The sequence below is a fragment of the Nanorana parkeri genome, unplaced genomic scaffold (assembly GCF_000935625.1).
Source record: "Nanorana parkeri isolate BGI_ZX_2015 unplaced genomic scaffold, ASM93562v1 scaffold1299, whole genome shotgun sequence".
Taxonomy (NCBI): Eukaryota; Metazoa; Chordata; class Amphibia; order Anura; family Dicroglossidae; genus Nanorana; species Nanorana parkeri.
In genome coordinates, this window is record NW_017307567.1 from 105,992 (window position 1) to 120,629 (window position 14,638).

The 14,638-nt window shown below is 40.8% G+C and overlaps 1 protein-coding gene across 1 annotated transcript in view; it reads right to left on the minus strand.

Moving 5' to 3' along the window:
* Nucleotides 1-14,638, minus strand: part of BARD1 (BRCA1 associated RING domain 1) — a 60,529-nt gene that overhangs the window by 20,718 nt on the left and 25,173 nt on the right. Inside the window, exons 4-6 of the mRNA XM_018569193.1 lie at nt 12,391-13,427; nt 5,733-5,813; nt 2,075-2,247 (exon numbers count right to left, since the gene is read on the minus strand). Coding sequence (XP_018424695.1) covers nt 2,075-2,247; nt 5,733-5,813; nt 12,391-13,427 — 1,291 coding nt within the window. The remainder of the gene's footprint in view (nt 1-2,074; nt 2,248-5,732; nt 5,814-12,390; nt 13,428-14,638) is intronic.

Below are 14,638 nucleotides of genomic sequence, written 5' to 3' on the forward strand. Positions count from 1 at the left end.
CGGCTATATGCATCTAAAAAGGGGGTAAGTAGTTTTCTTACAAATCAGAAAAAGCCAGAGAAAGAAAGAGAAACACTCACTATTGCCTCACACAGTCACACTGCAGTGGAATCTGCAGCAGCCAAGTAACTGCACACAAGCTGAATACCTAAGCAGAAGACTTGAAACGACAACTAATGCTGTGTATTATGTATAAGTTTAGACTGATTTCTCTGTTTAATGCCGAAGTTACACAATTTTTTTTGTTCTATACTATCAAGATCTGCAAGACGTAATGCATGTTAGTAGTCAGTCAGTGCATCTATTAGGACAAGCTAAAGCTGGCCATATACCTATAGATTCTCTGCAGATGGAAAAAGTACAACAGATTCCTCCATCTAGCTAAACTGCGGATGGAGGAATCTCCCACTAGGCCAAGCTTCAGTATCTTGCTAGTCGGGCCGGCTGGCTCTCAAAATACCTGAACAATGCCTGCATCCAATCAGATTGTTCAGGTATTTTGACAGCCAGCTGGGCCATCTAGCAAGATACTGAAGCTTAGCCCAGTGGGAGATTCCTCCATCCACACAGTTTAGCGTAGATGGAGGAATCTGTTGCACTTTATCCATCTGACCATAGAAAATCTGCAGACAATCTATAGATGTATGGCCAGCCTAATGCTACCTATGGCAAGGGATTGGCCATTTAGTGCTATACAGAGGAGTAGGCTGGAAAGTCTTTGTGTAGCACACCCAGTCATTTCCTCTTAAACAAAACTTTTTCTGAAAGAAGCACGTAGCCGTAGCGCACTTTTCATTCTGCCAATTCTTTTGTTTTAAAACCTTGAGTCACTGACCCAGAAAAAAATGTGCAGATATAACAGCTGACTTTACCCTGACATTAATGAGATGCACACATGTCCAGGAATAGAGACTAATAAAGTATTGAGAGGACCATCATTGTAACCAACTACAGCTTTTGAAATAGGTCACGGGTCAAGGTTACATTTTCTTTAGCTACTGATTGTGGCAATACTGCAATTGTGATTTCAAGAATTTGTAGACCACCATTCAAAATATCCCTCAACATTGGGTTTGTTACCAGAAACGTTTTGCTAATAGGTTTCCAAAGCAAAAAAGGTTTGGGTTTTAGACAAAGTCGGCAAGTGCTGTCTGCCTGGCTTCTGCATTCTGATGGCCAACACCAATAACAGTGTAAGAAAGACTGACGGCCAACCTTCCAGCTATATAAAATGGTTACTGGCACTGCATTATTTTTTTTAAATTATTATAGGTATTTATATAAACTTGACAATTTACACAGCGCTATACACAGTGCATATTCACATCAGTCCCTGCCCTCAAGGAGCTTACAATCTAAGGTCCCTATCTCACATGCATACATATATACAAGAGCCAATTTAGACAGGAGCCAATTAACCTTCCAGCATGTCTTTGGAGTGTGGGAGGAGACCGGAGTACCCGGAGGAAACCCAGGCAAGCACAGGGTGAACAAGCAAACTCATTTTAGATAGTGACCTGGCTGGGATTCGAACCAGGGACCCCAGTGCCATATATTTGCGTTCATCTTTTGTGAACTGTGAATATTCAAAGACTTGGTCATTTGTAAAGTAATATTTTAGTACATAATGAATTAAGTCACATACTGTTTTTTTTTTTAGGAAGAGTGGGAAGATGTGACAGTGCCCATGTTGTAACACCAGTAAGACTAAGGTGGAGGGTTGGAAAATATTTAAGAAGCCAGGGGGCACTCCAGACCACATCACTCCACCGATAAAATAGCACTTTTTGGCTGGCTGACCCTTTAAAATAACATTCAAAAAGACGTCATCCAGACAATCTGACACTGAAATAATGAGCATTTTTCTTGCTTTTTTCGAGGCATAATTTTGAATGCCGTTTTTCCTCATCACTTTGCTACAGAGACAAGCCTTGCTTTTCAAGAGGCAATTATGGCAAGAAACTAATGATTAAATCAATTTCTCGTTCAACGGTACAGTAAAAGTACAGAACAATTAAATGAATGTGAATGTGAATGTAGATATGAAAATTTTGTTTGGTCTTTTTACACTTACATTGCATTCGGGGATGCTCCATGGTTGAGCAACAGTTTGACAATGGCTACATGGCCATTTTTTGCAGCATCATGTAAAGGAGTGTCGTTCTGGTAACCAGCGGTATTCACCAGAGCTTGGTACTGAATCAATAGTTCTACCACGACTGAGTGTCCGTGATTACAGGCTTCATGCTAGCAACACAAAAAATAAAATAGTACTCATGAACACACCACTTATGTCATGTCAGAACATCCCCACCCCCTAATAAAATCAATGTAAACTAAAACAAGTTCGATATAATATACATCCTTACAATTGCCCCTATTCAAAGTACATCAAAGACAAATGAACATTTTTTTTACACACACTAAAGTACATAAACATACATTAAGAAGTAACAAAACAAAAATACTTAAAACATTTTAAGAAACGAAGAAAGGAATATTGATCAAATTGTAAACATAACATTTATCAAACATTCACTGCAGGTGAATTAATCACTGTATTTTAAAACACATTGACTGGTAAATATCATATTTCCTGCTTTATAAATATATATCTAAAAACGAATAACTTTTTATTTTCAATCATTTACAATCAACAGGAATGATCAGTCTTGGTGCAAAATCCAATGAAATGCTTTTTCTTTAAAAAGTATCTGAAAAGGGATGATCTGTGCTAGATCAATCATTTTTGTCAGGTGTACGGCCAGCATAATAAAAAATATTGTTTTGAAGAAAGAATCTGATCTTTCAAAAATGTACTGTACCAGTACAGTACAATAATAGGCAACAATTGTTTTCATTGAAAAGGAACTATCGATCCTGGCGAGAATTTCAATCCAATATGACCAAACCAATTGTTTCTTTTTATTCTTATAATGAAAGATAATTTTGTAAAACCATTTAAAAGCATCAAATCTGTGAATGATCTTGATTGTTCTGTGTGCGGCAGGGACGTGCGGTCAGGGGAGGCAGAGCCTCACCTAGAATTATGGAGGAAAAAGCTGCCAGCTGCATGTCTGCAGCTGACAGCTTTTTCTCCATTCAGGTTGGGCATCTAACAGGTTACACAGCAGGGAAATCCTCCCTGCTTTGTAACCTGTCATGGAGCCACAGCGGTGAGGACAGGGAGGCTCCTCCCGATCCCCTCCTTTACACCAGCTTGGGGACGGGGCTTTGTCCGGTGGGGCGATGCTTCGGCCAGCAGGCGGCGGGGCTTGGTCCGGCGGGGGTGGGGTGGGATGGGGAATGCCTCACCCCGAGCAAGAGGTACCGCACGTCACTGGTGTGCGGCCTGCATTGGCAGCTATAATCATAGTCTTAAACCTAACTATAACCACTGTACTAACATTAGCAACTCACACCTTAAAAAAAACCCCAAAAAAGGACCAAAATAAGTCATATGAGGATGGTGACCAAATCACTGACAGTCACCGCTCTCTGCAAGGAGAAGCTGTGAGCTGAGCAATCAGCGGTTTGTGATCACTCACTTGAGCTATAAAGCCACCGTATGACAGACTATTGGGAATAGTACATTTTACTCTCCCAATAGTTCTCCTTTACAACACTGACTGAGCATAACCATTAGACCTACTTGTATAACTAAGCTGTATTTTAGGCATCCTCCTTTAAAGGAAGGCATTGCTGACCTATTCATTAAAATGCTAGTTGCTTGTCTATCTATAATACTATACTCACAGACCCAGAACACACATGCAATACTCAGAACTTCTGATCTGCATATTTGTTTAGGTGACTGACCCAGACGACTGTAGCATTAAGATCAGTATGAAAGACTACTAGCATTCTAAAAATGATAGGTCAGTAATAGCACGTGCATATTTCCACTCTGTAGAGTTTTCCTTTAAATGGATTCTATTGTACATCAATAGAAGAGAATTCATTAACAAAGTTAACTTTTTATGTTGTGTAAGGTCCCTGTTGGATAATTTAATTCAGTTTTCAAAGTGCCTTCTGATGCATTAAACAGATACGAAAATGGTTCTCAAAATATAATAATAAAATATATAGGTTGTCCAATTCTTATTATTTCTACCCGGAATTAAAAAATGTTTTTGTCTCCCAGACCTAAGAGCATAGCCTGACAACTGTATGCTGCTTCAGCCAGCCCTTGAGAGTAATAGCCGCAGCAGAAAGAACTCGGAACAGGTCCTCCAGTTAGCAGATCTGTCTGACGAAACTCCAGGGGAAAAAAAAAAAAAAGCTAGCCATACATATTAGATTATAGATGTTAAGAAACACATCTTTTTACTTGATGCACACACTGATCAAATGCCATGCATAACCAAGGTGCATTTACAAAATACTACTATTTGTAATGAGAGAAAATGTTGCATCCTAGCCAGCTTTTGCCCAACGTGTGTTCTGAGCAGCCTGCGGCACAATTGCCAGCTCAAGATGACAAGCACCTAAAAGGGGACCTTTGTAAAACTTGTCCATCTTGAAAACCAGGAAATATCTATGCTTTGTACACTTTTTTTCCCCCAAGTGCATGCCATTTTGATGTTAACATGCTAATAAGCTGAATGATTAACTCAGTCATCAATCATTCAAACATCTTATATATAATATTAAACCAAGCGGCGACTTCTTTTTCACTTGAGGATTCTGCCTCATGTGAACCTACATACTGTTTCCTATGAGTAATTAAGGCAATAAGCAGAGATTGATCGAGTACTTAAAGCATAAAGTGATCACCCCCCCAACCAGCTGTTCACAACATGAAGTCTCAGTCTTTCGTGTGGGTGATCTGCCCTGACCAGCTGTTCACAGCACAAGCGATTCACAGCCCTGATAAGCAACAGACATCATTTGTTAGGGCCCATTCACACCACATCCAAAACATCTCCAGAACAGACTAGATTATTTCCGGTCCCAAAATGCATCCTGATGTATGCTTGTGCTATTTCTGACGTCTTGCCTCTGCTCACACCAGCGCAGTGCGTTCCAGAACAGACCAGAAAAATACTACTGGTCTCATTTTGTCTGGTCTGGAGTGCACTAGAACGCATGGAACCGCATGCAAATGCAACTGAAATGCAACTGAAAGCCCATTTTAAGATAAAACAAAAGCAAAAAAAATAAAACAGCTCCGGAACGTGGCAAAATCGCAATGCACTGCGTTCCAGATCTGGTCCGGAAAATGGTGTGAACCTGCCCTCAATCCTTCCTATACAGCATAAAAAAAGAATTGTAGCTTTAAATTAAGCTGTTGAAGAATTTTGACTGATGGAAGTGGCAGGAAAGCACTTTCACCAAGTCTCAAAACCAATGCCTTCCAGATTTTTGCACTGTAGTTCGGACGGATCCCCAGCACACATTGCTCAAAAACATCCACATCCCCAGCAGATACAATCTGACCAACAAATACGTGCACGGCTAAAATATTACCTTACTGGGCATGCAAATAGTTTGTGCGATAAATGACATGCAAGTCCCATTCTGCCTAAATGAACCCGTTTATAAATAGGGGCACATTTGCTTGTTTTTAGTAATATGCAGAAACTAAACTGCAGTGGGTCTGCGCAAATCTTATAAAAGTCACCCAATTTACAGTTATGACCCTATTTCACCCGATAATAACTCTTCAATTATTGCTCAAACATTTATTCTTTGATTTAAGGTTTAAAATAGTTTTAAAAAATAATAATTACCAAGGGTGTCCAGCCAGCATTGTCCTTCACATTGGGGTTAGCTCCATTTTTGAGAAGCTCCTCCACTCCTTTCAGGTCCCCCTGTGTGAGAATATGAAACAGTAGTTCTATGAATTCCAGAACAGGATGAAGTGTCTCATATAATCCTTACAAATATTCAGTGAAAATAGCAGACTAACCATTCATTACATGTGTGATATGTCAGGAAGCCATGCTCCACATTTTTCTGATTATTACTTCTAGCAAAAGACAGCTGCTCTTTAGTAGTGTATTAAAAATATTACTGCAACCAGCAAAAGGTGCAGCCTTTATTATGACTAGAAATCAGAGTGGTGTTGCTGTACAACTGCCAGAGAACAAATATCATCTAACTGCAGAGTCATAGGCTGTGGCACTTTACAGATGAAATTAATGTGGTGCAATGAAAAGAACATTTCTTTCTAGCAGATTTCAGTCCTAAGGCTCATCTAGTTGGTCTCCGAGATGTTTGATGCAGGTATCTCCAGGGTGGACTCTGCTTTATAATAACATTTGGTCTTCTGTTTTGTGCTTTATGTCAGAAACAGTAAGTCTGTGAGTTTTACGTGTTAAAAGAAAAAACAGAAAAGCCAAGATGCAGCATACATACAGCGTGTATTAAACCCATACATTTTATGCACAAACATGCACAAAGAATGGGAATGGGAATACAAATTCTGAAACAAAACTGCAACAGGCATGCTGGAATGTGTATTTGCACATTGTAAACCAATACATTGCTTCAGTTAGGCTTTTTGTATAAGGGCTAGTTCACACCAGATGCAGTTCGTTTAGTTTGGCAGCTGCATTAAAATCACGTCACGATACTTTCCAATAGGATTTCTGGTGCTCTGTTCACACCAGTGCAGTCAGTTCCGATGCAGTCAGAAAAAATACTGCTGGTTTCATTTTAGCGGCACCTGATTGCAACAGAACGCATCAAAAACGCATACAAACACACTGGACTGCACCTGAAAGCCTATTTTAAGTTATAAAAAAAACAAAGCGTCAAAATCATGGGAAAAAGCATTGCACTGCCGCTGCGAAGTTCCACGCAGATATGGTGTGAACTAGCCCTAAGACTAGCCATAAACAGCCCAAATCCAACTGCCTAACGCAATGCTCAGGTAATAACATCAGTTAGATATTGGTTAGGGTCCCATTAGGTAGTGTTAATGACAACGGTCAATGAGGTTTGCCCCACCCAGCTGAAAACATGTGAAATTTGGCCCTACATATTATACATGGGTTGAGTTATGCATTCATAATCTGACCAAAAAAGAATGTTTTCCATGGCAGTTTGTAGACATAGATGTACATTACATCTTTTCGCTAGCACGGACAAGTTCATGAATAAAGCAGACACTGCAAGCATCAGCCTATTCCCAGGAGGTAAAACATTGTCTGAATGAGACTGATATTTGTAGACTGCAATTGGTAATATCTGCTTCAGACAAAAAAAACTAGTTGTCTAGCTGGCATATTGCTTCAAAACCTTCAAAGTCACTGAAAAATATCATATATGACTATAACTTTGACTTTAGCAGCTGTCTGTTCAAGCCATAAATTATGTATTAAGTGGGCATAAAAGATTTTCTTTAAAGCTGACCACACACATTACACATTTGAACATCTGCCAACAGCCATGTAGTGCAAGGATCTACCTGGTAAGGTAGGCCCTCATATTACATAGATTTTGGTAGATCTAAAGAATATTTTGCAAAGATTATACAAATCGCCTTTAGATCTACCAACAGCCATGTAACTTAAGAATCTGCCTGGCAAGGTAGGCCCTCATATTACATTGTGTTTTTGGTAGAAATAAAGAATATTGCTCACAAATTACACAATCAGATTGTATGGTGCAATGCAAAACACTTTTGATGTTATTTTTCAATAAACAAATTTAGAAAAAAATCATGGCTCAACAATTGCTCTTGGCGCATAGAGTTGCAAAAAGAGTTTTTGACTTACTTGTAAAATTCTTTTGTTAAAGTACAGTACAGGACACAGGATCAGTCTGTGGTGACTGTACACTGGCAACAAAGCTGCAAGGACTTTGTATCCCTCTCACTCCAGCAAGCCTTAGCTTGAAGCAAGAAATAGAGAGATCATAAATAACATAGAGGAGGGACCTTGGTCCTGTACTACACTCCAACAAAATATTTACAAGCAAGTCTAGTCAAGCGAGCAAGCCAAGTTTTCTTAAGCATTCAGTACAGGGCACAGGATTAGTCTTAAAAATGGGAAATCCAAAAGCAGTCCAACTAAGGGGTGGGCAGCACAGCAGCCAAATACTTACAAACCAAGGAGGGTTGGTAGAGCGATCGCAAGGCGAAAGCCGCACGGGATGGTGTGCGCAAGCACACTGCCCGCTCAGCATTGCAATCATCGGCAAGCCCTCCCCTGAGCGGGGAGGGCTTGCGATGATCGCAAGTATGATCTGCCTGTCCAAGATGGGCAGTTCGTACGGAATTTTAATCACCTTACAACCATCGCACAACGAAAGTCGTGCGATGGTTGTAAGGTATATGGGCAGCTTTACAGGCACAGAGGATTCAACAACTCAGAGCAGCTTGAAGCACCTTATGCATGAAACTGGTATCAGGTGAGACCTGAACATTCAACTGGAAAAACAAAACATGTGACTGGAAGACCAGGGGGCAGCTGTGCAAATCTGGGAAATAGATGCCTGATGCTAAAAAACCTATAAAGGGCTAACAGATCTGGGAACAGGGAAAGAAGGGTTACTATTGAGACTATTGCCTTAAAAGATGACTTGTAAAATCCACCTAGCAATGGTGGAATGAAAGGCAGGAAGCCCTCTATGGCAACCTTTTGGAAGGACAAAGAGGAGATCCGATTGCCGAATCTGTAACAAAGAGGCAGACTCTCACAGCATGTACCACATCCAGACAGTGAACAGAAAATGCCAAGGGATGCTTCAGGGAAGGACAAAAGAAGGGAATGACATTGTCCTGAAAGGACAATGAAAGGAATGAAACAAACACCTTGGGGAGAAATGAGAAATAAGACTACCTTATTCATGTGTAACACTAGGAAATGATATTTACAGGCTAAGGTCTCTAACGCACACACTTGCCTCATTTAGGTGATAGCAATAAGAAAGGCCACCTTGGGACTGAGGTCATATACCGAACCATCTCCCTGATGGGTTCAAAAGGTGGCCTCTGATGGGTCAACAGAACCAGGAATCAAGGTGTCAACCACGTACAAAGGGGAGCAATCTGATTGATCTGAAACTATGCACAAATGCCTTAACCAAGGAGCGAGCGACAGGCTGTCTCCAACAAAACAGCTAGGGCAGAAATCTGTCCTTTGATGGTTCTCAAGGCCAGATGCTGATTTAGACCAGGCAGGAGGAAAAGACAGGATATGTCCCACTGAGGATTAAGAGCGAGTGTACAGAAAAGGTCTTCACAGGTTTGGACATTTAAAGGGAACTCAGGCTGGAAACCTTAGGACAGGCTGACATAATAGTATCTGTAAATTTTGGTGAGAGCTGAGCACAAAGGATCTATTCTAGACCCGATTCCTTCTCCATCTCCTCAAAAAGAATGACATCTGTGTGGGGAAAGTCAGAGACCGATTCTGGAGGTGTAGCTAACTCACAAACCTGACCACTACAGAGAGGGAAGGGGTAAAGGCTAAGTTTACCTTTTATACCACGTTACACCCATATTCAAACCCTCCAACAATTCCCTGAATCGCGTGGTTCTTCTCTGCGAAGTCTGCTGCTGCTTTTTTAATATGGCACGGCGATGCATGACTCCAACCACGCAGCCGTGTTATCTATTCAGATTATTTGACAGGATCCGTGAATGGAAGGCCTGTCCCCCCACCACAGCAGAGGGACTTGTAGTTCTAAAAGTTATACAAGTGCAGCGACGTCACCGCACTTGTAGTCTATTGACTCTTTCTCCTTTCCCTGTAACTGAATGTCCGTACCTCGATAAGGACAAAGATGGGAGGGTGAATCTTCAGGAGCCAGAGCATCGCACCCGCAATCCACTAATCATGGTTGCAACGCTTTACTGGCTCCAATGCAAAAAAATAATAAATGCACGTTTTTTTCTTTTATAAATATGTGTGGATTTGTTTTTATTTGTTTAAAAGTTGGAATTTACCTTTACGCCTTCTGCGTCTGGAGCCCAGAAGATGTCAGAGGATCGCTGTGCTGTACCAGTCCATGTGGAAGCATAAAAGTGGAACGCACATGTGCATTGAGATCCGAGGAGTCAAGGTTGCTCAGGTGCAATGGCGGTCCTGTGAAACAGACTAGGCTCCTGCCTATGGCTGTGACACTCCATTTAAAGTGTTGCAGCCAGTGTCTCACTATTAACTACAGGAGCAAATGGAGAACTAGCACATTGGGCTAGGGAAGGGCACTAGACTACTGTGGCAGATTCCCTTCACAGTAGATCAGGATGCTAGGGACATTATCTTGTTGGTGGGCATTACCTGAAACGGTCGTCAGGGACAGGGCTCCACTGGCTGATGGACCACGACCCTGGACCCGTCGCACCATGCAGTTATCTCAATTAGTTGTACTACGTGCGCGCAAAGCAACATTACAAGCAAGGTGAGCGCAAAGCAACATTACAGGCCAGCACCTCACTTTTTTCCAGGTGGGGTCCGTGTACAATCGCCCACGGCTCAGCTGGGGAGTGAACCAATCCAGAAAGCTGCAGGTAGCCACAGTGGCTATGGAGCAACTAGAACTTGCTAGAGAAAACCCGGAGAAAAACAAAATGCCCAAAGGTAAGCTTCTCTTAGTAGAGAGATGTGGGAGTATAATCTAGTGGGAGTATAATCTAAGGGTAAGACTTTTCCTGTACTGTAATATTAAGAAAATGGTACTTGAGTAAATGTTTCAATACAAGACGTTCAGTTAAAGGGCTTGCTTCAGCGTGTGCTTCTTCAGCAAAGTGGTAAGCTGCAACACTTTACCCACTGGTGTAGAAGTCAGGGGTAAGTGTGGAAAATTGTCAATAGTACACTATGCAGTCAGGAAAATGTATTACACTGTCAGAAAGCACTGCTGTTTTCAAGAAAAATGTGCGTTGAGTAGTCTCAAAGCTTTATGGCAAAGTCAGTCAGAGATCCACTTTGCATACAATCCATTTACAGTGGTCGATTGAGTAGTCACATTTGTACACAGCTCCTCTGTGCTGTGTGTAGGCTGATGAATGGCTAATCATTTTTTTAAGTCAAGGGTGATGATGCTACTCACGATAAAGTTGAATGCCCAAGGAACTGGTCTATGCAATTTGGTGACCCATCATTAAATTATTTTTGGCCAATTGCTCTTAATCAAAAAAAAAGTGATATCTGCTTATTTTTATCAAACAGGGCCCTGCTTTTTTCCCCTCTTTAACAGTGTTGACAAGATAATTATGAAGGAAATTACAAATTCTGGAAATCAGAAGGGAAATCGTAGTCTGGAAAAAAACATTCTCGTGGGCCAGGTTATCAACTTTCATTCATCTTTCTTGCACAGTTATTGTCAGTCACACAATACTTGCAGATAGCTTAATTGTGGCAGCTTACATTTTTTTTTAGTATTCTCCTGGAGACTCCGACGAGTTCCAGACCAATTTTCTTACCAATGGAGCATTTCCTGGAAAATGCACGATAATCAAGCAAAGCTCCCATTGCCTTCCAAAAGATTAAATTAACTCAAATCAGATGCCAAAAATGGAACTAATAAGCATCCAAGAATGGTCATAAAACGTAGTAACGATTGCTGCACATAAAAGAATTTTAGCTCTGACAGCTGGGAATAACTACAGCTTTAAAGCTCGACAATAAAAACTTCAGTGGAGATTTTTTTTTAACCCATAGTTAAATAATAGTTAATGCTAAAAGATGCTTATCTATAGTCTATTAAAATATAGCTACACTACCTGGGGTTGTAAAAAAAAAAAAACACAGTACATTTAGAGAGTTATTTTAAGGTTTACCTGAAAAAACCCTTAAAGTGTAGTTCCACTTTTGCAGTCAAATTTGAGAAACCCCCATATCAGGGTTATTTAGTAAGCTGCCGAGTGAATAACCGAGCCGAAGTGAACAGAGCTGAACGACGTTCGGCTATTCACTCCGGCTCAGTACGGCTGATTTCAGCCATACATCGGCTGCCTTCGGTCGCCCGAGCCGAAGTGCAGAGGGACTTAGACTTAGCCGATCCAACATCTGGATCAGCTGAGCTGAGCTTTTACGAAAGCATTAAGCACTTAAAATTGTAAGCAGCAATTTTTTTTTGTTAGGCTATGTGAATGGGAACATATAACAAACATAAAATAGGTGTTATCCCAATTTGACTGAAAAAGTGGAACTACACTTTAAGGTTTTCTACCAATATCTCAGTGTAGATGAGATCTTAGAGCATCTGCATACTGTAAATCAGCTGGGATGCATATATGTTTCAAATGCTTACTTATATACCCCAAACTATTCACTTGACAAGTATTTTTGACTGACAGAAGCTCTAGCTTAAAATAGTTGATTCTAGCAACTGTGTAGGTGAATCTTGTGTAATATAGAGATGCCATTGATATACAATAGGAAATGGAAATAAAAAGAAAATACACATTTGCTATGTCATTATCCAACTGATTACCTTTATAGAAGCAACATGAAGCAATGTCTCTCCCTTAATGTTCTTCCTAGAAACAAAAGGGCTACTTGGAGACATCTGAATACAGGCACTAGTTTGGCTTGTTCTTCTTCCATTTTTAGAAGAGGGTGTAGAAGGCTTGGAAAGCAATTGTGGCTGTTCTAGCTTTGAATCCGCTATGTCTTCTATCTCCTCAGACTTACAGGTGACTCTTGGCTTTAGAGGCCCTTGTCTTGAGCGTTTAGAGGTAGTGGAAACTGGAGAAACGGATGGGCGTTCTTTGCGTTTTAAGGATGTATTTTCTCTTTTAGGAGTTACATTTAATGCATTTTTTTGCCTTGTACTTCGTAAAGGTTTTTTGTTACTGTTTTTTTCTTCAACATTATCAACTCCACTCTTATTCTTGTCTTGGTTACTTCCATCTACCTGGGTACCATTAGAGACACAGTCTTGCTGCAATAGAGACTTAGATACAATAGTGTTAGAAACTGGCACAGAAGGCTTCAATGGACTGACCTTTGTCAACTTTTTACTATTTTTAGATTCAGTTGCTGTATGTTCTTCAAAACAGTCCACATTCCTAGTCTGACTTTTTTTTACTGGTGAATCAGAGTTTTGATCGTTTTCCTGTAGACTGAGTGATGTTGCAACTACTACAGGAGAACTGCAAAATGAAACGGATCTAATGGTTTTCGAAACATCTTTTTTCTCGACGTCATCACCGTTCTGCGTTTGTGCCCCAACTCCCCATTCTTGGTTGATATCTGCTAGTTTCTTCTTTTTGGACTTTCTTGGCTTTGAATTATTTCGCTTTTTCTTCATGGGCTCTATGTCGGGTGAAGATGACACAAACTCGTATGTTTCTAACACTGGAATCTGTTCACGTTTTGATGGAATTTGTTGGTTAACTCCTTTCTCCAAGACATACCTCACCTTTCCTCTCCGAGGGCTGAACCTCATTTTTATCTGGTTTTTATTGCATTTTTCTTGAGTGGTATTCTGTTTGAGCGACGCATCTTGACATAAATCCAAGTCGTTTTCTGTAAGAGAATTGGAAATTATAAGTCATTTTCAGCAGGTTATGTAGGTACCATTACTTTCTAATAGAAACAATTGTTTTGGAACAGTAGTTTAAAAAAAAAAAATGTGTTAGAAAAGGGCATTCTTGGAAAATTACGATTATGATTTGGTTTTCCTGTTTTGGAATAGATAAGAGTGGTTAAAGGAGAACTATGAGGAGTGCTTTTCACTCACCTCATAGTTCTAGCCGACCTGTGACAATGAGACTGTCACAGGTCGGCTCAGTAGATCGGGAGGTGAGCGAATACATACCGGCGTTCGCTCACCTCTCGATCCTGTCACGGCTCTCTGCCGTGACAGGGGTGGGGCTGGATTCCCCCCTCCCCGCTCTGATCCGCCAGCGCTGACTGGCGGAACGGACAGGGGAGGGGGCGGGTACAGCTGGCTCTGCCTCTAGATAGGCAGAGCCAGCTGTCAGTCACGCAGCTGGGCGGATCCCGGCACAATTGTCGGGATCCGCTTCAGCTGCGGCGTCTCAGTAGCTCGCGGTATACTGAGCCTAGGCCGACTGGAGGACGCTAGTTTGTGTCCTCCTGTTACCCTAAGGAAAACTATGGGGAAAAGCCTTAACCCCATAGTTCTCCTTTAAGAGCTCTGAAAAAAAAGAGCCTATATAAGCAATAGCATCAAAGCTAAGAAAAGAAAAAGGAGAATGCAGGACCACAATACATATTTTTTAATGCGGCAAGGACTAAACACGAGGGGAATTTATCAAAACTGGAGCAGACAAAATATGGAGCAGCTGTGCATGGCAACCAATCAGCTTCTCCCTTTCATTTTTAAATCTAAACTGAAGAGAGAATTTGATTGGTTGCCCTGGGCAACTGCTCCAGATCTTGTCTGCTCCAGTTTTGATAAATTCCTCTCAAGGCGCTTAACCCTTTTTCTGCCAGAACTTTTTTTTTCACATGTCAAATGCAGATTTTTAGGCCTGAAGATTACGTAAAACCACCAAAACATTCTATATTTTCTGAAAGCAGATACCCTGTAAAATAAAATGGTGGCAGTTGCAATTTTTTTATGCTGCACAACATTTGCACTATTGTTAATCAAACCCATATTTTTGGTTAAAAAAAAAAACAACAAAAAACACAAATTTTAGTGCGCACAAACACAATAAAATACCCATTTTTGATCAAATATAAAACATGAGGTTGTGTCAAGTAAAGGA